Source organism: Platichthys flesus, chromosome 7 (assembly GCF_949316205.1).
Source record: "Platichthys flesus chromosome 7, fPlaFle2.1, whole genome shotgun sequence".
Classification (NCBI taxonomy): domain Eukaryota; kingdom Metazoa; phylum Chordata; class Actinopteri; order Pleuronectiformes; family Pleuronectidae; genus Platichthys; species Platichthys flesus.
The window spans coordinates 5,592,913-5,609,332 of NC_084951.1; the positions used below are offsets into that span (position 1 = coordinate 5,592,913).

General features: G+C 41.7%; 2 protein-coding genes across 2 annotated transcripts; both read left to right on the forward strand.

Annotated features, from left to right (window-relative positions):
- The first annotated feature begins 1,431 nt into the window (after nt 1-1,431).
- On the forward strand, nt 1,432-11,969 carry sars1 (seryl-tRNA synthetase 1). Its single transcript, XM_062392015.1, has 11 exons — nt 1,432-1,614; nt 2,620-2,690; nt 2,970-3,050; nt 3,870-4,028; nt 4,292-4,435; nt 4,566-4,721; nt 7,578-7,799; nt 7,995-8,124; nt 8,907-9,064; nt 9,839-9,968; nt 10,937-11,969. Exons 1-11 carry the CDS (start codon nt 1,479-1,481, stop codon nt 11,104-11,106), a joined length of 1,557 nt encoding a protein of 518 aa, XP_062247999.1. The 5' UTR covers nt 1,432-1,478; the 3' UTR covers nt 11,107-11,969.
- A 137-nt stretch (nt 11,970-12,106) lies between these two features.
- Nucleotides 12,107-15,977, forward strand: LOC133956266 (PTB domain-containing engulfment adapter protein 1-like). The gene is made up of 7 exons (XM_062391180.1): nt 12,107-12,184; nt 12,273-12,341; nt 12,524-12,595; nt 13,336-13,434; nt 13,550-13,687; nt 15,456-15,560; nt 15,743-15,977. Exons 2-7 carry the CDS (start codon nt 12,294-12,296, stop codon nt 15,812-15,814), a joined length of 534 nt encoding a protein of 177 aa, XP_062247164.1. The 5' UTR covers nt 12,107-12,184; nt 12,273-12,293; the 3' UTR covers nt 15,815-15,977.
- The last annotated feature ends 443 nt before the right edge of the window (nt 15,978-16,420 follow it).

A 16,420-nucleotide genomic window follows, 5' to 3' on the forward strand; every position in this document is an offset into this window, starting at 1 on the left:
CACGGGCAGTGACTGAGACCTGAGCTCTTCACCGTGAAACAGCCAGTTAGTGACTCTGTGGAACAGTGGAAACAGTGGAAACACAGAGCTTCTCTGGTCACATCTGCTCAGAGATCAGTGGCTTCATGATCAGAGCAGAGGCGGCAGGTGGTTTGTACCGAGCTGGAGTTTCTGTTTCCTCCTCCTCCTCTCGGCTCGCTCATTGTGCTCAGTAGAACACGAGACGTGACGCTCACAGTCAGGACTACTGACAGCTAAATCATCCCAATAAAAAATAACCTTAACTAACCCTCTGAACTTGAACTAGTTCATTTTAAGTGTGAACTGGCTCAACGCTGCAAACAGCTACTGGACACCAGCATTGAAAGGCAGAAGTAGTAGGGCTGGATCATTACACTCCTGTGACCAATCCTGCATGAGACTGCGGTTAGGCCCGCCTTTCTCATTAGCATAAGGACACTGCAAATGCAAAGGAAATGTATCAGGGAAAAAATAAATGTTAAAATATATTTAAGACATTTCTTTTGACATTTCTTTTGGTATTAACATATGTATTTATTTATTTCTGTATTTATTTCCATTTTTATTTATTCATTTATTTCTGTATTTATTTATACATTTATTTATTTATTTATTTTTACTTATGTCATGTATGGTCCTCCATACATCCTGTCTCAGGCATTGAAATGAGGCTGTCTCCATTCTTAAGAATATAATATTAATCTTGACATGACTTCTAGAGATCCAGACTTCTGCTCTGCTGCTCCCTCCCAAATACAGACATGTGTCTATTGTACTTCAAGTTTTGTGGTTAGACTGCTGGCATGCACATTGGACGAAGAATCTTCTCTGTCCACAGATCTATGTTATAATTAGAATGGCACACGTTAGAGCTTATACCTCTGCCAAGGCCCAACACTCCTCTTCATTTAAATTCACTCAATCTGGATTTTATTTGGACCTGCACCAGATTGCACACACTCAGATATCAGTCACCTAAACATGGAAATCAGTGATTTTTGTGAATTCAAGCTAACAAACAAACAAATGCAGGTGAAGACATAATTAACTACTATATTAAAGTAACATCAACTGCGGTTCATCGAGTTAATTTTTGTGTCCATCACTGTAAAAACGGATAAATCGGTCAATTATAGTTTTTTTAATATATAAAAAAACTTTCCATGAAGTTTTCCTGACGTAAGTTGCCAGGTTGGCTGAAAAGAAGGCCTAAATTCTCGCTCTCAAAAACCATTCTGAGTAAACATCAACAACAGAGTGATTACATATCTTACGATGTTTTGGTTTGTTTCTTGGAGAGAGCTCATGATGAACTAATGTCACGATTGGGCTTTTTCAACTCGTGGTTACGGATTTGTCAGCGGAGCGAGAAGCTCTGGCAACCCGGCTGTAGTGCTGCACCGCTGTGAGCTCATTCAGTCTGTGACAGTCGGACAACGTGGAAACCTGCAGCAAACATGGTGCTCGACTTGGACCTGTTCCGGACAGACAAAGGCGGAGACCCCGAAGCCGTCCGTGAGATCCAGAGGAAGCGCTTCAAAGATGTCACGCTCGTGGACAAACTGGTGGCCGCGGACACAGAGTGGAGGAAATGTAAGCGCCGCTTCCTTTCGCTTGTCTCCCTCATAGAGGCTGACGTTAGCGCGGCGGCTACAGATGCTAACGTTAGCTCAACCTCAGTGGAGAATAGCCCACGCCCAACTCCAATAGAAAGCCGGTCAATTTGATCGCTAGCATCTGAAGACAGCCAAAAGTCACACTCGCCAATCATTTAAAACGACTTCCCATGTGTTCAGGCTTCCAGTCTTCCATTCGGTTTCCTGAAATACAAGAACAGCCCCTGTGAATATACTTTAATTGTGAATCTGCTTGTTCTGCCACCTAGCAGTCAAGGGTCCGCTCTGCTGCAGTGGACTGCGAGAAATGCCAGAAGGTTTATCATTTGAAATAGTAAATAAAAGTATGTTTGGTGCATTATTAAGATGCCGAATTGATCACTGACAAATCATTTGACATTATCCAAAAAAACAACCTGTATAGGTGGTGATGATCTTCAGTAAGTTAAGCTAACATTTAAAGTGCAGATTTGAATGAAGTCTGGTTGGACGTTCTCACAGCAGCAAGACGATAGCAAGCAGCATCGGGCTAATGTTAGTATAGCTAGCACCTTTCGGCTAATTCTAATGAGCCGACTCGTTTTCTTCCACACACTCAAAGGTAGTTTCTTGGTTTCAGAGTTATAATGGATGAGGTACCAATCACTGGTTTATCACACGTTCCCATAAGTGTTACTTATGTTGCTAACGTGAAGGCTGTGTTAGCTTAGCGATGCTGGATGGAAGCGTGGAATCTGATGCAATCCCAGTCTGCAACATATCAACTCAACCTCGCCCTGCAGTGGAGCTACGGACAGCGTCAGTCTGAATCAGAGTATGACACGATCAGGACACTGTGGTCCATGTTTAAGTGACAGAAATAGTCTGTTCTTATCATGGTTGTTACTGAGAGTAACCCCTGTCAGCAGGAGCCCTGCTACTGCAGTTGTCTCCCACACATCTACTGACAGTGCACTGACTGAATGACTGTGCCCATTAACAGGTCGCTTCACCTCAGACAACCTCAACAAGGCAAAGAACATGTGCAGCAAGAGCATTGGGGAGAAAATGAAGGTAAATCAGCAGCAGCATAGAAGATTAGAATGTGACTATTTTATTTGCACCCTTATATATATATCGTACAATATCTGTCAATACTGTATTATTCCATATATATTTGCTACTGTACATATCTTATTTATTTACATTTCATATACGCACAATACTCTGCACTTTGCACTTCTGGTTAGACGCTAAACTGCATTTCGTTGTATAAGTACTTGTACTGTGCAATGACAATAAAGTTGAATGTTATCTAATCTAATCTAATATTTTCTTTTGTTGTGAACGCAGAAGAAGGAGCCAGTTGGGGAGGATGAGGCTGTACCTGAAGAAGCACAGAACCTTGAGTCCCTAACAGCTGAAACACTGTCGGTATGTTTGTCTTCACTTTAAGCTCTTACTCTACCGAAAGTACGGCTGTAACAATACTTCAAACCCACGGTTTTGCTGATACCTCAGTTTAATTTTTTTTATGAGGGATGTAGAGTATGTTAAAGCGGGGGCATATTTCTGGGTTTTAGTAAACACCAACATTTGGAACCAAAAAGAGAAGAAAACTAAACGACATGTTGTACTTGTCTTCACATAAAACTAGATAAACCCAAATGACCAAAGAATAGGAAACAGTGTGTCTCCCATATTCTAATTGTCCAAATTTCAATCCATATATTTACAAAGTCCGGATCAGTCTCCCCCACAAGCCCAACATAGTTCATGTCAATTTAGTTCAAACAATGAAAAACAGATGAAACAAAAAAACTCCAGGGAAACTCCATAAAGAATAAACAATGCTCTGACTCCATCTTCAGTGTCTGCTCCTGAGCAGCAAGAACAAGCAGACTTCACAACACACTTTGGTGTGTCCTCTCCGACCTCCACACTCTTTGCTCTGAAGTTACGGGGTTGTGGTCCTGGGGTTGTGACTGAACACACATAAACCCAAAAGGCTGCACCTGCTGCTGTGGCAGCCTGTTGCGTTTGCCAGGGAGACATTTCATGGTTCGGTCTTCGCATATAGCAAACAGCAACCAGCGACCTTGGTTTTGGTTCAAGAATTGTTACAGCCCAAACCTGAGTGGTGGCATTTTTGCCACTTATTACATGAATCTGTGGGGGTGTGACGAAGAACGACATACCGTTTATATCTGTCTTTTAATTCCTTGCTTGTTTACATATTTCTTTGTCTGTCAGGCCCTGACAGTAACCCAGATCAAAAAGGTGCGCATTTTGGTGGACGAGGCGATGGAGAAAACTGACGCTGAGAGGATAAGGCTGGAGGCGGAGCGCTTCGAGTACCAGAGGGAGGTCGGCAATGTTTTGCACCCATCTGTGCCCATCAGCAATGACGAGGTGGGGGTTGATAACATGACTTTGATTTACTAATGCAATTTAAGTTGATAATCTGCTGTTCATTTATTGGCTTAGTCATTCACAAAATCTTTAACAATTAAGTGGATTAAATAATACATTCTTTTGAAGACTGGCAGAAGATCTTCATGCAGATTTGTGCAAGAATGCTATCAGCGACATTCAGGAGAATGGAGACTGTCATTCATAATAAACCCTGACATGTGTAACAATGTGACATTTTCTCCTGTCTCCCCTCCTGACAGGATGCAGACAACAGGGTAGAGCGCACCTGGGGCGACTGCACTGTCCAGAAGAAGTACTCCCATGTTGACCTGGTGGTCATGATCGATGGTTTTGAGGGAGAGAAGGGAGCTGTTGTGGCCGGGAGCCGAGGTTACTTTTTGAAGGTGAGTTAAGATACAAGCTCAGTCGCATGTATGGACAAAGATGTGTCATACAAACAAGAAAATCAGTGCAAATATCTCAACCCAAGAGACCTGCTGTTGAGTGGTTTTCCTTTCCCGTGTTGTCATTTAGGGCCCTCTGGTTTTCCTGGAGCAGGCTCTGATCAACTACGCCTTAAGGATCCTGTACAGCAAGAGTTATACAATGCTCTACACCCCGTTCTTCATGAGGAAAGAGGTCATGCAGGAAGTCGCCCAGCTCAGCCAGTTTGACGATGAGCTTTACAAGGTTTGTTAGCGGTGGGGCGTGCTAATATAATACTACCATGATACATCTTTTTATTTAAGTGAATAAGTGTAATACTCAAAACTGACGATATTACAGATGGATTAGACCTGTCCATTTCGGCCCCCCGAAAAAGGAATTGCACCATGAGTAAAGAATCTGTCACTGACATACTAGTTACCCTAATTTTCTACAGAAGCCAGCTCTAGATAGTTATGGTAACCTGACGTTTTATGGTGTATATAACCTTGAAAATAACCCATCAAGATGTCTACAGCAGCTGTAGGAAGAAATATCAAGAGAGGCCAGGACTCCTGAACTGATTGGCCAAACTTGGGATGCCTTGTGATGCTAATAACCACAGTTTGCTCTGATAAAGTGGTTAGTTCCTTACAGGTGAACCTTATATAATGTCCCGAAAAATAAACAAGGCATGGACTCCAATTTTAAATTAACTTTAAACAAGCAGATTTAAGTCCAAATACATTGACATCTAGCTCTTGATAGTGATTTGTAATTTTGAGAAAACGGGGAAACTACAGATCATTAACCAAACATCTTAAAAACAAAACTCGATAGGCTATGGGACCCACCCCAGGACTCGGTTGACAATGGTGGGGCCTTCCTCAGAAGAGTATAGAATGATAATGGCTAAACATCCCATGAGGCTTAGATACATTTCTGAGGATCTGTCTTAAAATTGAGAGTAGGATAAACCTAAAGTCAGGAAGGCCAAACCTTTTCCAGGAAAATATACTGTGCTGCATAGCTAACTGGCAGGTACACATATCCTGCCTGACTCTATCTTCCACTGGTTGCTAACATCTGGTGATCCTTGACATTAGCTGCTGGTCGACAATTTATCATCAATATAGTTAAGAGAAACTCAAGCAAGGGATATTAAATATTGTCTGTTTTAAATCCTTCATCTTAAGCCATTCCCATCTGCTATAAAGGCAAATGAGGTATATTGCCCCTGACCTTCTTCCTTTTCTTACCCATCTAATCAACACTTCCCTGTCAACTGGCTGTTTTCCTAATTCTCTGAAGGAGGCAAGAGTAAATCCTCTCCTGAAGAAACCCACCCTGGACCCGTCTGAAGTAAATAACTACAGACCTGTCTCCCTCCTTCCCTTTGTTTCCAAAATTCTTGAGCGTGCTATCTTTAATCAACTTTCCTCCAATAATAATAATAATAATAATAATTAACCACAATAATCTTCTTGACCCTCACCAGTCTGGTTTCAAGGCAGGTCACTCAACTGAGACTGCCCTCCTTGCTGTCTCTCAGCAGCTTCACACTGCTAGAGCAGCCTCTCTCTCCTCTGTCCTCATCCTTCTAGACCTCTCTGCTGCATTCGACACAGTGAACCACCAGATCCTTATTTCCTCCCTTCAGGACCTCGGTGTCTCAGGCTCTGCTCTCTCCCTGCTCTCTTCCTACCTCAATAACGCACTTATAGGGTAACTTGGAGAGGGTCTGTGTCTGAACCTTGTCCCCTCACTACTGGGGTCCCTCAAGGTTCTGTCCTAGGTCCTCTCCTCTTCTCTTTGTACACCAACTCCCTCGGCTCTGTCATTCACTCGCACGGCTTTTCCTACCATAGCTATGCTGATGATACCCAACTAATCCTGTCTTTTCCCCGATCAGAAACACAGGTAGCAGCACGAATCACTGCCTGTCTGACCGACATCTCTCAGTGGATGACTCAACACCATCTGAAGATTAACCTTGACAAGACTGAACTACTTTTCCTTCCAGGGAAAGACTCTCCCATCCACGACCTGACTATTAACTTCGACAACTCTGTGTTAACCCCCACTCAGACAGCTAGGAACCTGGGCGTAACACTTGACAGCCAACTCTCCCTTACTGCCAACATTTCTGCAACAACACGGTCCTGTAGATTCATGCTGTACAACATCAGGAGAATACGCCCCCTTCTCACTCAGAAGGCGGTGCAGGTTCTTGTCCAGGCTTTGGTCATCTCACGTCTAGATTACTGTAACTCGCTCCTGGCAGGTCTACCTGCTACTGCCATCCGACCTTTGCAGCTCATCCAGAATGCAGCAGCTCGACTGGTTTTTAACCAACCTAAATTCACTAACACTACTCCTCTCCTCCGCTCCCTTCACTGGTTACCAGTGGCTGCTCGCATCCGGTTCAAAACACTAGTACTTGCGTACCATGCTGTGAACGGATCCGGTCCAGTCTACATCCAGGACATGGTCAAACGTTACACCCCACCCCGTTCACTCCGCTCTGCTTCGGCCAATCAGCTCGTTGCTCCCTCACTGCGACCTAAACAATCATCAAAAACACGACTGTTTTCCGTCCTGGCTCCTAAATGGTGGAATGAGCTCCCCATTGACATCCGGACATCAGAAAGTCTACACATCTTCCGCCGAAAACTAAAAACGTACCTCTTCCGACTTTACCTTGAATAAATTAAAAAAAACAAAAAAAAAACAAACACTAACAACTTTTTGTAACTAACACTTTAGTAGCACTTAAATGGCACTTACTTATAGCACTTTGTAGTTTTGCTTTATTTGAAGAAATTGTATTTTCTTGATTCTTGTCGTCCTTGGTATGTACCCTCGGGTTTGAATGCACTTATTGTAAGTCGCTTTGGATAAAAGCGTCAGCTAAATGAAATGTAATGTAATGTATGTCTATTGTATTTCAGCTCTCTCAGTAGTTTTTCAGGGAGGTTTAATGAATTGCATTGTACAACTGTGGTATTTCGTGCAATGAGCTGCATATGTAATTGGTTATATTTGCAAGTCTGCAAAATAGTTTGACTCATTCACAGTCAGCTGGATCAATGGATTTCTGTCCACTGTTACTTTCTCCAGGTCATCGGTAAAGGCAGTGAGAAGTCAGACGACAACTCCATAGATGAGAAGTACCTCATTGCCACCTCTGAGCAGCCCATCGCAGCCTTCCTGAGGGACGAGTGGCTCAAACCAGAGGACCTGCCCATCCGCTACGCCGGCTTCTCCACCTGCTTCAGACAGGAAGTGGGCTCCCATGGCCGAGACACCCGCGGGATCTTCAGGGTGCACCAGTTTGAAAAGGTCAGAAATGTCCCTTTTATTGTCCGTGAAATACACTTCAAATAAGTAACTAATTACTCTTTGTGAAAACTTCTTATCATTTCCTCTAACCAAAACTTTATTAATGTCACTAATTGACACAGATTTTTGCTTTTGGTATGTTTGGGTAAACGCTGCAGTTGAATTCATTAAGTTTTCCTTTATGTCTCCCGCTAGATTGAGCAGTTTGTGTATGCCTCCCCACATGATAACAAATCATGGGAGATGTTTGATGAGATGATCGGGACGGCAGAGGAGTTCTACCAGACGCTTGGAATTCCTTATCGCATCGTCAACATAGTCTCTGGTGGGTGTGAAACACACACACGCAAGATTAAGATCTGGTCAAATAGATCCATGATGTATGAACAAGTGTCATTCTTGTTTTTGGTTACTCAGCTAGAAGACAACAGAGTGTAGATTCTTGCTCTATTTTGAGTGAGTGTAATGGTAAAATGAAAGTTAACAAAGAAAAGAAGCTCCCTGTAAAAAAAATCGGCATGCAGGGCTCCACACTAAGTTGATGATTAAGTTGGACCAGCACAGAATTTAGGTGCATCCAAAAAGTTTCCTCATGCATTTTGGCACCGTAATAATACACCTATTATACCTTTTGCCTGACAGTTTCCATATACACGAGTGATTTGAGATGAGGAAGCGACACATCTCAATCAAAGACAGTACCACACCAGCTAAATGTTTGTCACACCAGTGTGAGCATGGAAAAACCGCAGTTCATAGATACTTGGTCTTATTTGTGACCAAAATGGTAGCACTCTCTGGCCCATACATGAGTGTACTGTTTTATTTGTTTAAAATAATGTTACATTGCATCTATACATACATGTGCACCAATTGTTGCAAAAAAAACTATACAACACTGAATCCTTTGTTTGGTGAAGCACTACATTGTTGTGTTTGTTAACGACACTCTATATTGAGAAAGATTTTTATTTTCATGTTGTGTAAAATTTAACCTGTTGGCCGTTCGAAAGTCATCAGATGACACTTAAACACAAGCATCTTTCAGAGCAGCAAGAGTTGGCGTCATGATCCTACATTAACTTCTGCTTCTGCTTGTCATTTCAGGTGCCTTGAATCATGCAGCAAGTAAGAAGTTGGATCTGGAGGCCTGGTTCCCTGGCTCAGGAGCTTTCAGAGAGCTGGTCTCCTGCTCAAACTGCACTGACTACCAGGCCAGGCGCCTCCGCATCCGCTACGGACAGACTAAGAAGATGATGGACAAGGTGAGTGCTTAGTTCCAACGCAGCTGTTTATGTCACCGAGAAGCTAATTCTGCCTCAGCTGTAGTTGGACAGTTAAGGGTTGACCACTGAGACTCCTGTCCCAGTTAACGTGTACAATCAACACAGTCCAAAATTTGGGGCTGCATGTGAAGGTCTGCTAGGGGTCCATGGAAAGCCTCATGGACATGGGTGGATGAGTGCATTAACAAATTATAGACAGTGAAAGTAGATTTGGCTCTTTTTTTTCCTCCATTAAGCAAAAACATTTTATTCCACTGTTGATTTATTAACATGGTACATAAAAACCACTTGATGCTGGTTTAATTGAGAGCCTTGTCTTCACCCATCTGATCAGGATGTTAAATGCATTTCAAAAGAAGGGTACTCGGAGCCCATACCCTCACACTGTCTCGCATTGTTAAAGAAAGTTTAGAAAGAAATCCCGGATCTGCTTGTTTATCCAGATCCACTCCAATATTGTTTGGATGGTTCCTTGGATCATGCTCCACCCTCCACAGAATCTCATGGAAGTCCGTTGAGCAGATTATGCATCATCCTGCTGACAGACAGACAGAAAGACAGTGTCTGTGTTTTCCCCTCTGTGGCTGCATGTTCTAACACACCTCTGCTGCACAAAGATGCACTGTATAAATGTGTGTATGAATGGGTGATTGTAAAAACTGTACCTAAAAGTGCTTCGAGTGGTGATCAAAACTAGAAAATCGCTATATAAATACAGACCATTTACTTCCTCTCTGTATGTATATTATGCAGGCAGAGTTTGTGCACATGTTGAATGCCACCATGTGCGCGACCACTCGAGTGATGTGTGCCATCCTGGAGAACTACCAAACCGAGGAAGGCATCATTATTCCAGAGAAGCTCAAGGACTTCATGCCTCCAGGTAAGCTCTACTGCATTCTTAACATCTGGTGTGTGCAGTGATCACTCACAGATTACAAATAGCTGTTTGAGGGAAAGTGAATCATGAGGATTAAGTTGTTTTTCAAAATCTCAATTCTGGTTAAGTTTTTGTCCGGGGTGAGTGTAAGCTAATAACTAATAGAAGGTTTATTATAAATATATATGTATTTGTGTCTGTGCATGTCAACAAGTAAAAATAATTTTAGGATAGATAAATAACAATGTTTGTCCACAAGATGGCAACCACAAGCTTTTTTATTCACACTGTTAAATGTCATACTAAGTATGGTACCTTAGTCACAATTAAAAACAAAAAACTAATTTTAAGATCGTTTGTTTACATGATGTCTTTTTTATTTAACTTATTACGATATTAGTATTAAGATCTACCACAGGAAATCCAGTCTGACATCAGTAAGGCCTCTTAAGCATTAATAATCTAATTTCTACTGCGCAGGCTTCAACTTTGAATAAAAAATGTATAATTTAGATCTTTTTACTGATCAACCCTAAGAGGTTTCACATCATGCTGAGTGGAAGGAGCGAACCCACAGCTGCATGCTTGGGTGCTGCACTACATTGCATGCTGAAAACCAGTAAACCAGCTACACACCTACAAGTCACCTTCCTTAACACTTAATGTAAGAGCAGACGTTTACGAGGGGTAATCCCCAAGCCAAAAGAGTTTCTGACAGAGCCAGACTACTTATTGGCCCCTCCCTCAGCCTTTATGCTAAGCTAATTGGCTCTTGGCTCTTGCTTCACAAGTAGAAAGTGTTTTTCTCTAAAATCTTTGACTGTTCCTTTAAGCACTGACACAGTTTAAGTGCGTTTGTGGAGGTTTTCATTGCCTCACGATCACACCCACCAGTGACAGATTTTTTTATTGAGCTAAATGACCTTTGTTTTTTCGCTTGTAGGCTTGAATGTAATTTTTTTGTCCTCTAGGTTTGACAGAGATCATCAAGTTTGTCAAGCCTGCTCCTATTGATCAGGAGATGTCTAAAAAGGCAAAGAAAAATCAGGACGGAGGAGCAGGAGGCAAGAAGAAGAAGCAGGGAGGAGGAGACCGGAACCTGCCTAACGCCATGGAGAGCATGTCCGTCAACGACTCATAGGCTCCGGTACACAACAGCTGTGTTGCTTCACCAACCTCACAGACAGAAACTGATGGACTAGAGCTGAGTCAGCGTGGACTTTTCCTCCAAACTTTGATAGTGGTTCAAAAATGGAGAAGTGAATCTCCCAGGCTGGCACTTGATATTATTGAAGGTCTGGCTCTATCCCATCTGTGTCTGTCTACCAGGATGGTGTTATTTTCATCTCGGCTGTTCCTCCTCTCATTCTCTCAAGAAGGGATCGCTCTCTGCTGTCATCCATCCACTGTCCACTTCAGAGTCCACTCACCACCTGTTTCTTCACTTCTCTCACATCTGCAGCACCATTGAGCCTAATACAAATAGATAAAACTTCCCTCCGAGGGGACAGAGCATGCTCGTGTAAGCACATCCAGCAGGGACATTTCTGGCAGATGAACTGTTGATTGTTCACAGGCACACAGGGTTGTTTTCCAGCTGTGCGTTGGGTTCTGTTCTTATCATTAAAAAGTGTGGTTTCCAAATGCTTTGGTGGTTTGTACAATTGATCTTTTACTGTCTGGAATCATCATTCATCAGCTTTTATTTAGACTAAATCATGCAGCTCTTCTGTGGTGACTTCAGGTCTGAAATGGATTTTAAGCTGGAAAGAGAAATCAAAACAGGTATTTTAACTGTCTGCGTTAGGCTTCCCTTCATGCTGTCTCTGACCACAATCACAATTCTCAACTGTTGCTTGATGTCACTGTTGACCATTATGCTGCTCTCGAGGTAATGACTAAGACTCTGACATTGAATCCACTTGCGAATATAAAGATATATCTATGATTGAGCATTGACAAAGTGGCACTCACTGTAAACAAATAAATACAGGTGATACAGAAGTTATATTTGTGTGGCTGGTTTTTCTGTGAGTCTGCTTGCCTTTATACGTGTATGAACCACAGTGTGCCCATGAATCCTCCTGGCAGACTGCATATCTGATAAGAGGCAATAAGGAAGACCTGCAGGTTACTGATTAACTCCAATAGACTTTACACCCATTGCTTTATTATTCAGAAAGAACAGGATCCTGTCTGGTAATAGCACATTAACAAAGGTATGTTGTCTCATTGAGCTGATTCAGATATTTCTGTGGCACTTAATGTTGGTTTTTAATGTGTTGATGTTTCACTGACAAACACCAGGTGTGTGTGACGAGTGTCGAAATGAGCGACACTTCAGAAGACAACAATGAGATCTCCTTTCGAGTGAAGGTAAATAGAGTTTTGACACTTTAGTTACGTCAGTTGGACAATGTGGTGTTCTTTCTGTGATACAGCTCATTCCTGTAGCTATGTAAGTCAAATATACATACACATACCGTATATACAGCATTTTGTACTAAAACATATTGTTTAAAACAAGGCTATTCTGTGTTTCTCTCTGAAAACTCCAGTTTCTTGGGCGGGTTGAGGTAGTTCGCCCCGATGGAGTACAGATCCTGGAGGAAGCAGCTCTTAGTCTCCAGGTCAGTCGCAGCTGTATTTTCCTTTTAACCATGCCAATATCATGGCACAGCAAGTCTGTCCACCACTTAGGTACGGACTGAATTATCTCAATATCTACTGGAGGACAAAATTAATGGATACAGATATTCATGGTGCCCAGAGAATGATTCCAAAGACTGTTGATTGTGGGAAGTGCCCCCCCAAAAAACTACAAAGAAACAGAGAACCGGGAGTCACCACCTGGTTCGTTTAGATTCATCCACTGGGAACCATGAAGGTCTCCACCAAATGTTATGGCAAACTGTCTGTTAATTGCTGAGACGTTTACTTCAATGATACCCAGACGATAATTCCAAATGACTTTGCTGATTCACAAACTTTTATTATATCATCACCACAAGGTTCATTTAGATTGATCCTCTGGGTACCATAAAAGTCTTTATCCATTTCTTGCAAATCCATCGAGGAGATATATTGAAGCTAACAGAAGTAAAAAAAAACATCAACCTCATGGTGGCGCTAGATAAAAAGTCTGAGGAACACCAAAGTCATTTTTTTTATAAATTCTATGGGTACCATGAAAGTCTGTATCCATGTTGTTGCAAATCCATCTAAAAGATATTGAGACTCATGATAGCACTTGATGAACAGTAAATATATATATTATATCAATATATTTTTCTGGACTCTACATGTTTTATACTGAGAATCAGTGACAAGCAGGACATAATGGCTCCTTCTCTGCGCCTCTCTCTTCTAGACGCCTGATCCATACTCCACAGAAAAGGCAGCCAAGAAGAGCAAAGTCCACCTCTTCCTGTCCCTAAGTGAGATAGACATATTGGAAAACAAAACCAAGGTGTGTACACTGTTCAAACCAATCAGAGGATGCATAAAACTTGATTAAAGATATTGCTTACTTTGGCCTTGACTCATCACTTGACGACTTTACTTTATCTTTCCTATACCCTCAGTTCCTGTTGTACCCGTGTCCTCTCTCCACCGTTTCCTTCTGTGCCCTCCTGCCGTCCTCACACAAAGTCTTCGGCTTTGTGGCCAGACACCCTGCAGCCGACACGTACCACTGTTATCTGTTCCAGAGCAAGAAGTTTGTGAGTATCTTGGTATCAGCTTGGGCACAACGCTGCTGGTCGGATTTTAACCAAAACCAAGAGTAGGGCCCATATCTCTTCAGTGCTCGCCTCCCTTCAATGGCTGTCAGTTAGGATTGATTTTAGGATCCGGTTAATAACTTTTTAAAACTCTGCATGGTCTGTCCCCCCAGTTATAACTCCAAGATGTAATCCAAGAATTTCCAACCAACACTTACTAGTACTTCCTAAATCAAGGCTGGTAATTTAGGGTAACTATTGCATTCTGTTCTGAGGAGACCAAAATTTGCCGAAAATTAGAAAGTGGTGAAAATGTACATATTGTGGAGGATTTTCAATGGGCAAGGCAAAATGGCTCAATGGTGCCCCCCCAAGACCCCCGGAACATGTTCACATTGACCGATCTTCACAAAAATTTATACACAGGTGTATCATGACCAGACAATTGCATCTCAGGTGCAATTTGAAAAATGCAACAGGAAGCCTGCTATTTTGCATTTATTGGCCATTTTGGCCATATTCCACATTTTTACTTTGAGGTACTTGTACTCAGGGCCCTAGCACCGACAAGCACTGACAGACAGTCAGGCCCTATTGAAAATGTAATTCAAATGTTAGAATATGGATTGGCCAGTGTCAAACCTGATGCAGTCATCTGTAACACAATTCGGCTGCAATTGGTGGGTCAAGAAACAGTTTCCCCTGAAAGATAAACATGTCTTTAAATGCACTGCTGATATTTAAAAGACCCATATTGTAAAAAGTGATGTTTATTTTTTTGAATGAGCAGGTCTAGACAATAAGTGGTTAGCTGTAGTTGACCTGGTCGTAAGACAGATGTAAAACTTTATCCAAGTCGTAAAGTCACTTTTCTGTATAGTGCTTTATAGTTCCCCTTGTTCAATTGGAGAGCTTTTTCACAGTCTTCTAGTGTTATGCTTTTCCTCTGCAAGTTAAGTCATTTCGGTACATGGGTCCAAGGGCCCAATTGACAAAGCGAAGGACACAGACCATGTATCTGAGAGCACGGCTTAGAGACAGATTTTTTGGTGAACCTGTGGCAATTGGTATATTTCGGTAATTATTGTATTAATATATAGATAAGACCAAATGTAAAAAAGTTATGAAACATAGTTTGTCGTCTGTTGCTGTGCTATGTTGCTATGAACAGTAGCAAACTAAATGAATCACACTGATTTGTTTCACTCCAACACTGCGTTAATTGATCGGGGCCATGAATTCTGTATCTATATTCAGAAAGACAGAGGCAGTCTTACTGTACTAGTTTTATTTATTCACAAAATTTAACATATAACATTCACATCATTAAATTATTTATAATATGTGCAAAAGGGGAACAGGTGAGGGGTTTGTTTCGAGGAGTAGGAAAAGGTTGAGGGAGGCGGGGGCAAGGAGGGAAGGAGTGGGTGAGGTAAGTGCTTCTCCACCTCTTCTCTCTGCTCCAGCTCATCTCGGCCTCCACCTTTCTGCAGCTCAGTCCCATAGTTGGAGTTGTCTCCTGCTGCAGTTTCGTCTCCAGCACCCGCCTCTCTCTATGCCCATTTTGTTTTGTAGTGCGCAAGCTCGGGTAGCTAATGTAGGGAGTTCTTCTTTTTCTGTATAGTGGGAAGAAGTCTACGACACACATACAAATCTCTTCCATATTAAATGTATTTTAATGAAGAAAGTAGTCATGTGTAATTCATTGGTAATTGTACTTATAGTTATTATTTAATATATATACAGTAATAATAGATTCTTTTTTCAGAGTCATGTGCTGGTCTCATTGATTGGAGATGCGTTCCGAGCATCTAAGAAAGAGGAGAGCGTCAAGGGAGGACGAGATCTGATAGTGGAGGCGCTCAGACATAAGGTTAGCTTCATTTATTCAGGGATAAAGAGTCACTGTCTTCCAGTTAAAGCCTCCTAATATCACTTTGCTATTGTTTGAGCTTTATTTTGTTTTGTTATGATGATTGTCATATTTTTTAGTCTATCAAAATTAATATATGTCCAGTTCTTTACAACTGTTTCCCTTTTCCCGCTATTCTTCAGAATAAAGTTCTGCAGAGAGAGAACACTGAGCTGAAGAAGAAGCTCGCAGGACAAAATGACTTGTTTGTTTGAATGCAATGAAAAAAAGCATTCAAGCAATTGCTCTAACAAAGAAAAAGGAAATATGGGTTAAAATCTGTGGAATAAAGACGTTGTTTTTTGCTGGTGGAAAAAATTGCATAAATGATAATAAATAATAATGATTTCTGTAATAAATAATGTGATACATTTCTGATTGGTTTGTTTTATTCATCTTTTTTTTAGAAAATTCCAGCTGGGATTGATAAAGCATATCTATATCTATCTGAGGATGTTCTGTCTATCACAGGCTTTAAGTCTTATTTGAGTTTATAGAAACATGATCCATGTTCTAGTTATGGATTCCTTTATCCTTCTATTCAGAGGTGGAAAGCCCCTGGAGGTAATGGAAATCTGCTTTACAGCCCCTCGCTGTAAATTTTCAACTCATATTAACTATAATCAAAACCAGGAAAGACTCAGATTGCCTCTCCGTGTGTACTGTGTGTATTTTTGTGGTGCTATTTTTCTTTGGCTACACATCACCATGGCTGTATGAGCCTTGGCATTTTCAGCACCTCATTAACGCCTCCTTGCAGATGTGGTGCAAATACATGCACCGGCACAACTCCATGAGTTACATCATTTTGAAAAACTAAG

Coding starts and splice junctions, on each gene's coding strand:
- sars1 (XM_062392015.1), top strand. CDS start 1,479: ATGGTGCTCGACTTGGACCTGTTCCGGACAGACAAAGGCGGAGACCCC. Junction 8,125..8,906: donor CATCGTCAACATAGTCTCTG/GTGGGTGTGAAA, acceptor TTGTCATTTCAG/GTGCCTTGAATCATGCAGCA. Junction 9,969..10,936: donor CAAGGACTTCATGCCTCCAG/GTAAGCTCTACT, acceptor TTTGTCCTCTAG/GTTTGACAGAGATCATCAAG.
- LOC133956266 (XM_062391180.1), top strand. CDS start 12,294: ATGAGCGACACTTCAGAAGACAACAATGAGATCTCCTTTCGAGTGAAG. Junction 12,596..13,335: donor AAGCAGCTCTTAGTCTCCAG/GTCAGTCGCAGC, acceptor TCTCTCTTCTAG/ACGCCTGATCCATACTCCAC. Junction 15,561..15,742: donor TGGAGGCGCTCAGACATAAG/GTTAGCTTCATT, acceptor GCTATTCTTCAG/AATAAAGTTCTGCAGAGAGA.